Source organism: Crocuta crocuta, unplaced genomic scaffold, assembly GCF_008692635.1.
Source record: "Crocuta crocuta isolate KB4526 unplaced genomic scaffold, BGI_CrCroc_1.0 scaffold323, whole genome shotgun sequence".
NCBI lineage: Eukaryota > Metazoa > Chordata > Mammalia > Carnivora > Hyaenidae > Crocuta > Crocuta crocuta.
Window position 1 is genome coordinate 421,165 of NW_027536465.1, and position 8,848 is coordinate 430,012.

Here is an 8,848-nt window from a genome sequence, read left to right on the forward strand (position 1 = left end):
GTTGAGAACAGCTCATGAAAAACACAAACGAAAATCAGCTGGTTTGGCACTGCAGCAGGTAGTGTGGACTCTGCCCGGATTGGCAGAGCGGACCTGGCAACCCACCGAAGCACTCTGTGCCTAAGTTGCCTCATCTGTAAAGCGGGAGCATGTTGACAGCCTCTCTGTGTGGCCAGCTTTGTCCACGGTGTTTGGGGTTACATGAGGCTCGAAGCCCAGAGAGCCCCACTTGGGAAGAGGGCCACACCTTTGGGAGATGGAGCTAACCCTCACCTTCTCCTGATTAAACCACATCATCCTCTCCATAAACACTCCGCTGGCTCCAAATTAATCTGTGACTTCAATGGGTGGACAAGCAGATGCTTTCTGTGTACCCCCCCCCAGCCCCACCCTGGACTGGAAGCTGGAGGGCTTCCTCCCAACTTGAAGCCTGGCCCCCAGACTGCAAGTGGTTTTAAAGCCTGGGGTGCCTGGGGGCTCAGTGGATTGAGCATCTTACTTTGGTTCAGGTTGTGACCTTGCAGTTTGTGAGTTCAAGTCCTGCATCAGGCTCTCTGCTGTCAGTGCAGAGCCTGCTTCAGATCCTCTGTTCCTCTCTCTCTTTGCACCTCCTCTGCTCACACACTGACTTTCTCAAAAAATGAAAAAAAATTTGGGGTGCCTGGGTGGCTCAGTCAGTTAAACATCTGATTTTGGGTCCGGTCATGATGTCACAGTTTGTGAGTTCGAAGCCCCGTGTCGGGCTCTCTGGTGTCAGCACAAAGCCTGCTTCAGATCTCTGTCACCCTCTCTCTCTGCCCCTTCCCCCCTCTCAACAATAAACATTAAAGCGTATAACATTATAAAAAACAACCATAGAGTCAGATTTCTGGAGAGAGATTAGATTCTTTAGTGTGTGATTTATCAGTGGAAAAAAAAAGGTTTAGCAAGAAATCTAGACATGAAGTACCTATTAACAGTCTGGCTGACTTCAAACACTCAATAAACAAATCATTCAAGTGTAAATATGATTCTCTCCAAGGGCCTGCCCTCCCCTCCATACTCCTCATGTCCCCTCTGCCCCCTGATACCTGAGCCGTAGGGGGATTCGAGGTGGCTCCTGGGCTCACTTCCTGCCAGCTGTCCTGAAGGTGACCTGTGTCTGTGAGACGACAGAGCACTGGAGCGCTGGCCTGTCACTGTATGAACGTGAACCCCTCTGGCTCTGGGGCAGAGAGAGAGAAGAGGAAAAGCACGCCGTGGCCGGGTGAGCCTGGGAATGGGTCCTCACTACACACACACATACACACACACACACACACACACACACAGGCTAATGACTAACCACCTAAGAAGGAAAACATGGAACAAATGAGAGTGAGGCCCAGCCCCTCCCCCCCTGAAATGTCCGTCCATCCCGCAGAGAGCATCCCGCAGAGAGGATCCAGCGAAGAGAGAGGTCAGGACCAGTTAGGAGGGCCGGTCGGCTCCGTACTTGAGGGTGAACTCTCTGGCCTCCCTGTGGAACAGCTCTGGGTCCTGCATCAGCAGGTCTGCGAGCTCCAACCTGATGGGCTGCGTCATGTCTGGTGTGTTCACCAGCACGCTGAGGGCCTCCAGGACTGGGGAGAGAAGCCGGGTCAGGATGTCAGGCATCAGGACGGAGGGGGAAATCCTGGGGAGGAGGCGAGGGCAGCCCCCTCCCCAATCCCCCGGCAACCCCACACTCACTCCGCGGGGGACCCTGAGGAGGGAGATCTCTTAGGATCATGACATTACAGCCAAGTTACGTGCCCCTCGTTCCTCACTGATGGAGCCCAGAGCCCTGCCTGGCTGCGTTGGTGCTTTCAAACCATGTCCCGCAGCTTCAGAGAAACTTCCCATCATGGCGGTCAATGAGATCAATGGGGTTTCCGTTTTCAACAAGAACTGCCTTGTTTTTCCGTTTGATATTGATTCCAAATAGCCCTAAGTGGGCTCTGCACTGCCAGTACGTAGCCCACTTGGGATTCTCTCTCCCTCTCCCTCCGCCTCTCCTCTGCTTGTGCTCTCTCTCAAAAGAAATAAAATAATTTTAAAAAATGATTCCAAATAAATCAACTTTTATTTGGGAAAAGGGGTTCTGGGGCTACAGACTGTAAAGTGCTGTTGCCCCGTTGGCTTCTACCCTTTCACGGATGGCTCGGGAACCAAGGGAAGGCAGTGGGCAGCTCTTGAGGCGTGTGCACGTGTGAATACGCACCAACATGCCGTTCTAGGTTAAGAGTGCTGTACAGACCTCCTGAAGCTCACCCAAGGACCACTCCTCCCTTCCCAACCGCCCCCCCCCCCCCCCCGGGGCCCTTCNTCTAAGGTTAAGAACTCCTGAGCTGGTCCTGGGGCACTGGGTGGCTCAGTCAGTTAGCCATTCTACTTCAGCTCTGGTCATGAGTTCGAGCCCCACCTCGGGCTCGCTGCTGTCGGTGCAGAGCGCACTTCAGATCCTCTGTACCCCTCACTCTGCCCCTCACCTACTTGCGCCAAGTCTCAAAAATAAATAAACACTGAAAAAAAAAAAAGTTCCTGAGCTGGTCCAGAAGCAGGATAGATCACACACAGATGACACTCACGGACTCTAGAAATGCACCATCCAATACGGTGGCCACTAGCCACATGCAGATATCTCAATTGAAATGAATGAAAGTGAACTGCAGTCAGGAATTCAGGGCCTCAGTTGTGGGATCACATTTCAGGTACCCCAGAGCCGCAGGTGCCAGGGGCTAGGGAACTAGATGGGGCAGCTGCAGATCATTTGCATTGCTACAGAAAGTTCTGGGCAGCGCTATTCTAGAGTCAGCCAGGCCTGCCTCCTGAGTCCCAGCTCTGCCTCTAGCCAGCGGGCAGACACAGGCCAGTGCTTCACGTATCGTGTGCCTCAGTGTGCCAATCTCTACAATGGGCTATGAGAGCACTACGCATGGGGCTGCTGGGGGACTGGATGAAGGCGGTGTGTGAAGCTCCTAGCACTGGACAGAAATGCTTAATCGATGCATACAGGCATTGCTGGGCCAATCCCCTCAACTGCCATTTATTTTATTTTATTTATTTATTTTAATGTTTTATTTATTTCTGAGAGAGAGATAGAGGCAGCGTGAGCAGGGGAGGGTCAGAGAGAGGGGGAGTCACAGAATCTGAAGACAGGCTCCAGGCTCTGAGCTAGCTGTCCGTACAGAGCCCGATGCGGGCCTCGAACCCATGAACCCTGAGATCATGACCTGAGCTGAAGTCGGACGCTCAACCGACCGAGTCACCCAGGCGCCCCATAACCTGTCATTTAGGGCGCTGAGCCTGAGGAGGAGTAGGCCTCAGCAAGGTCTGCAGACAGAGCAGCACAGCCCTTCCCTCTACAGGCCACTGCCTCTTCCCCCATGTCCCATGGCCACGCTGCTCTCTGTCCCAGCTGCCCAGGCAGAAGCAGAGCAGGCCCAGGTCAGCCAGCCCAGGATCTCAGGACGCATCCCTTCTATCCGAAGGCAGGCTCAGTTGAGACTCGCAATTTTTGTCTCCTCTCTTTGAGGGCATTTTCTGATTCAAAATCAATCCCATAATCCCCCCTCCAGGATCAGTCCCTCCCGTTAGGCGAGGCCCAGCCCCACCTTGGCAGGTCTTGGTGTAAGGTTTCCAGTTCTCCTTGCTGATGATGGGCAGGCAAACCTCTCCATTGTGGCCCACGTTGGGGTGATAGATCTTGGTTGTGAATGTCACCGTGGGAGGCTTGAGTGGATAGTCCTCGGGGAAGCTGATGCGCAGGTGGAAGGCCTTGAGGTTGTAGGGGGGCTTCTCCTGCGCCAGAGAAGGGGTCAAGCTCTGCTCCAGGACACGCCTGCTCTGAAAAGACTGACTTCCTCCCGGGGCCTTGGTCTGGCTACCCCTCTCCCTGCCTCGCCCCTGGGCTCCAAGGCATCCTCGGTGGCACGTGCCCAGGTAGGACCAGGAACCCAGGAGACTCCTGTACTCACTGGGCAATGGAGCTGCGGATTAGTGGAGTCACAAAAGGACACTGGCCAGGGAGTCACAAAAGTCCCACCCTGGCTCTTGCTGTTCAACAACTGTGGGCATCCTGCCTCTGGGCCTCAGACTCTTTATTCGGGGTCACATTTGACTAGATGAGCTCTAAGGACTATCTCAGCTCTTTTTTTTTTTTAATTGATAATTAATTTTTTTCCAGTTTTATTGAAAAAGAACTGGCCAACGTGACGGTGTAAGTGTAAGGCGTCCAGCGTACTGGTTGACTTACACAGATGGTAGAATGGCCAGCGCGGCGGGCTCAGCCGACGTCCATCTTCTCACAGATACAATCAAAAAGAAAAGATGGGGCGCCCGGGGGGCTCAGTCGGTTAAGCATCTGACTCTCGATTTCGGCTCAGGTCATGATCTCACGGTTCAGTTCATGGGATGAAGACCCGCCTTGGGCTGTGCACTGACTGTGGAGCCTGCTTGGGATTCTCTCTCCCTCTCTCCCTGCCTCTCCCCTGCTCACACTCATGCTCTCACTCTCTCTCTCTCATCTGCTCCTCCACCTTCACTCTCATCCACCTCAGAGCTAGCTTCCTTGGGGATCTAATCAGTCCCGGGGACACCTTCTAGCACCTTCTTCCTCTGGCACTTGTGGCCCAGAGCAGGTGTTCTCACTCCAAGCCAGGTAAACAGATTGCTTAAGACCAAAAATGGTTCTTTTTATATTCCAAAGAGCTAACCAAAACTTTCACTGTTTTAATTTTTATGCCCATATTAACTAACGGGGTATAGATGACTTTCCCATAGAAAATATCTCCAGTCTATTAATAATAAAATAGAAATCCTGCACTCAGATTGGTCCCCTAGAATATTATTTTCAGGGGGAGATTTTACTGAGAGCGAGCGAGCTAATAAACGCAGACAAATTAGAATGGTAGAGATGAGTTATCTGCATTGCCATATGCAATAATTGTTGTCTGATCACTATATTGGACGCCTGGAACTAATATACAACTGTAGGTTAATTATGCTAATATAAAAAAAATAGTTGTCTGAAATACGATCTTTAAATTTATTTTGGAGGGGGAATGCCTGGGTGGCTCAGTCAGTTAAGCATTTGACTTTGGGTCAGGTCATGATCTCGTGGTTCAGGAGTTTGAGCCTCGTGACGGGCTCCATGCTGACAGCTCAGAGCCTGGAGCCTGCTTAGGATCCTATGTCTCCCTCTCTGCTCCTCTCCCACTCATGTTCTGTCTCTCTCTCTCTCTCTTTCTCTCTCTCTCAAAAATAAATAAATATTAAACAAAAATTTTTAAAAAGACTATCAATTAAAAAAACATTTCTTTTTAAAAATTAATTCATTTTGAGATAGAGAGTGTGAGCAGGGGAGGGGCAGAGAGAGAGGGAGAGATAGAGAATCCCAAGCAGGCTCCGCACTGTCAGCCAAGAACCCAATGTGGGGCTCAAACACATGAACTGTGAGATCATACCCTGCGCTGAAATCAAGGGTTGGATGCTCAACTGACTGAGCCACCCAGGCATCCCAGAAATACAATCTTTAAAAGAAAACAAAAGGGGCGCCTGGTGGCTCAGTTGGTTGAGCATCTGCCTTCGGCTCAGGTCATGATCTCACAGTTCCGGAGTTCGAAAGCCGTGTCAGGCTCTGTGCTGACAGCTCAGAGTCTGGAGCCTGCTTTGGATTCTGTCTCCCTCTCTCTCTACTCCTCCCCCATTCACTGTCTCTCTCTCTCTCAAAAATAAATAAACATTAAAAAAATAAATAAATAAAAGAAAACAAAATACATTTTGGGTTCGAAGGGGCAAATTCTACCAACTGTGAATAGGAAATTTATCCCTAGCCCCTGACAAAGGTCCAGGTGATCTTTTTTCTTCTTGTGATGCCGTTTGTCTGCTGAAGCTTCTTGGTGGGCTTGGTGACCCCTGGTTTGAGGAAAGGCTCTCCTACTAGGTCCAAAAATCTTTTAGCCTCCTCATCAGTCTGCTCTGACCTCAGAAGTAATCAACCCAGAGAACTCCTTTACCAATGACTGACCTCCAGTTAAAAAAAGGACTCCACGGCAGGGAAAATTCTCACCCAGTCCTCGGCCTCCCTGCCCACGGCTCTGGCCTGTCACCCTAAGCGAAGGCCATGATCCCCAGGGACACTCACGGGCAGGAGGAGCGCGTGCCACACCAGGACGTCGGCATCGTGGCTGAACAGGTTCCGTAGGTACGGGGGAAGCTTTGCCTGAAGGTCCTCCAGCTCCTGCAGGGGAGCATCAGTGAGCAGTGGGCCAGTCTCCCCTACTTCAGTCCCCTCTCCCCACTATCCCAGCAGCCAGCTGTCCCAAGTTCCAAAAAGGACACCCTGAGGGATAGAAGCGGGCAAAGTCAGGGCCCTCATCTACTGAGCACTTAGAAGGTGTCAGGCACACATATCAGATAAAGGATTAATATCCAAAATCTATAAGGAACTCACCAAACTCCACACCCGAAAAACAAACAACCCAGTGAAGAAATGGGCAGAAGATATGAACAGACACTTCTCCAAAGAGGACATCCAGATGGCCAACAGACACATGAAACGATGCTCAGCATCCCTCCTCATCAGGGAAATACAAATCAAAACCACACTGAGATACCACCTCACGCCAGTCAGAGTGGCTAAAATGAGCAAATCAGAGAACTCTAGATGCTGGCGAGGATGTGGAGAAACAGGCACCCTCCTACACTGTTGGTGGGAATGTAAACTGGTACAGCCCCTCTGGAAAACAGTGTGGAGGTTCCTCAGGAAACTAACAATAGAACTCCCCTATGACCCAGCAATAGCACTGCTAGGAATTTACCCAAGGGATACAGAAATGCTGATGCATAGGAGCACATGTACCCCAATGTTCATAGCAGCACTCTCCACAATAGCCAAAACAGGGAAGGAGCCTAAGTGTTCATCAACGGACGAATGGATCAAGAAGACGTGGTTCATCTATATGATGGAATACTACATGGCAATGAGAAAGAATGAAATCTGGCCACGTGTAGTAACACGGATGGACCTTGAGGGTGTTATGCTGAGCGAAATAAGTCAGGCAGAGAAGGACAGATATATGTTTGCACGTATAGGAGGATTAGGAGGAACTTAACGGAGGACCATGGGGGAGAAGAAGAGGGGAAATAGTTGGGGAGAGGGAGGGAGGCAAACCATGAGAGACTCTTGAATGCTGAGAACAAACTAAGGACTGATGGGTGTGGGGGGGAGGGGGTAGATGGGAATGGAAGGAGGGCACTTGTGGGGATGAGCATTGGGTGTTATATGGAAACCAACTTGACAATAAACTATTTGTTAAAAAAAAAAAAAGAAGGTGTCAGGCACAGCTCTACGTGCTTTAAGTGACTTATTCGACTACAGCCTCACCAAGCTCTGTAGGTACTAGGCGGGGAAGATGCAGATTGCTGCTTCCAAACGGTACCACTTTTTTTTTTTAAATTTTTTAACGTTTATTTATTTTTAGGACAGAGAGAGACAGAGCACGAGCAGGGGAGGGACAGAGAGAGAGGGAGACAGAATCCAAAGCAGGCTCTAGGCTCTGAGCCGTCAGCACAGAGCCTGACGTGGGGCTCGAACTCACAGACTGCAAGATCATGACCTGAGCTGAAGTCAGCCGCTTAACCTACTGAGCCACCCAGGGGCCCCTGGACGGTACCACTTGGGAGTAAACCCTCTTCAGAGCCTTTCCTCCTAAACGAAGATACCACCTGCACCTCTGTCATCTTGCTCTCTTCCTTTTTTTAAAGAGTTTAATTTTTTTATCATTATTATTCATTTCTGAGAGAGAGACACAGTGTGAGCAGGGGAGGGTCAGAGAGAGAGGGAGATACAGAATCTGAAACAGGCCCCAGGCTCTGAGCTGTCTGTCAGCACAGAGCCCGATGCAGGGCTCGAACCCACGAACCATGAGAAAATGACCTGAGCCGAAGTTGGACGCTTAACCGACTGAGCCAACCTGGCGCCCCCATCTTGCTCTCTTCCTGAAAGGTCCTAATTCTCTCCCTCCCTCCCTTCTGCTCAGGGTGGGCACTGCGTATCCGGCATGATGACAGGCCCTTACGGGGCTCAGGGCAGAGTGGACAGAAGAGACAACATCCTCCAGACCAGGGGCGGGGAAGGGAGATGATTCAGGCAGACTGTAGCAGAGAACTCTACACACCACGCAGAGAAACAAGGGGACAAGGAGTGACTCACCCATCCCCCAGAGATGTGGCCCGGTTACCCAGACATCAGTGGACTCTCCCTCCAGCCCTTTACAAAGCATCCCCTATTGACACCTGAGTAAGAAAGGCCCAGCCCTCGAGAACTTGGCTGGAGTGACAGCAGAAACATGAATGTGACTACGTGAATAATGTGTACGGACGCCTAATAGGGAAGAGGCCAGGGGAGCGGGAAGGTTTTGCAGAGGAGGTCATTGAGCCAGGCTGTGCAGAGAAGGGGAGAGGCACCAAGGTCAGAGCAAATGTGTACACATGTCGCATGCAAGCTTGATAGTTATTGATGGAAAAGGGATCCACGGTCAAGCACACTGGAAAGCACAGAGCTAAACAGATTCCTTTACTGCAGGAGTTCCCAGAGCCTTTAATATGCTATTGTGCCTCAGGAATCTCCAAGGTGTGAGCCCACAGCATGCAGTACTTCTCGAGTATATCGACCAAGGAAATTGTCTCCTCTTTTGGGTTCCATCCTGGAGGACAACAGACTTTAAAAAAAAAACAAAAAACCCAGTAACAATAACAGATAAAAAGACATTCAAGGGCAGGTCATATTCCTCTGGAACAGCAAATGGGTATAAACCATTGGACTTCAGCTGGGGACAGTTTGACA

At 50.7% G+C, this 8,848-nt stretch overlaps 1 protein-coding gene across 1 annotated transcript in view; it reads right to left on the reverse strand.

Annotated features, from left to right (window-relative positions):
* Positions 1-865: 865 nt before the first annotated feature.
* Positions 866-8,848, reverse strand: part of UBE2L6 (ubiquitin conjugating enzyme E2 L6) — a 10,259-nt gene continuing 2,276 nt past the window's right edge. Inside the window, exons 2-4 of the mRNA XM_077748864.1 lie at positions 6,146-6,241; positions 3,615-3,801; positions 866-1,601 (exon numbers count right to left, since the gene is read on the reverse strand). Of these exons, the coding sequence (XP_077604990.1) occupies positions 1,450-1,601; positions 3,615-3,801; positions 6,146-6,241 (435 nt within the window). The 3' untranslated portion in view covers positions 866-1,449. The remainder of the gene's footprint in view (positions 1,602-3,614; positions 3,802-6,145; positions 6,242-8,848) is intronic.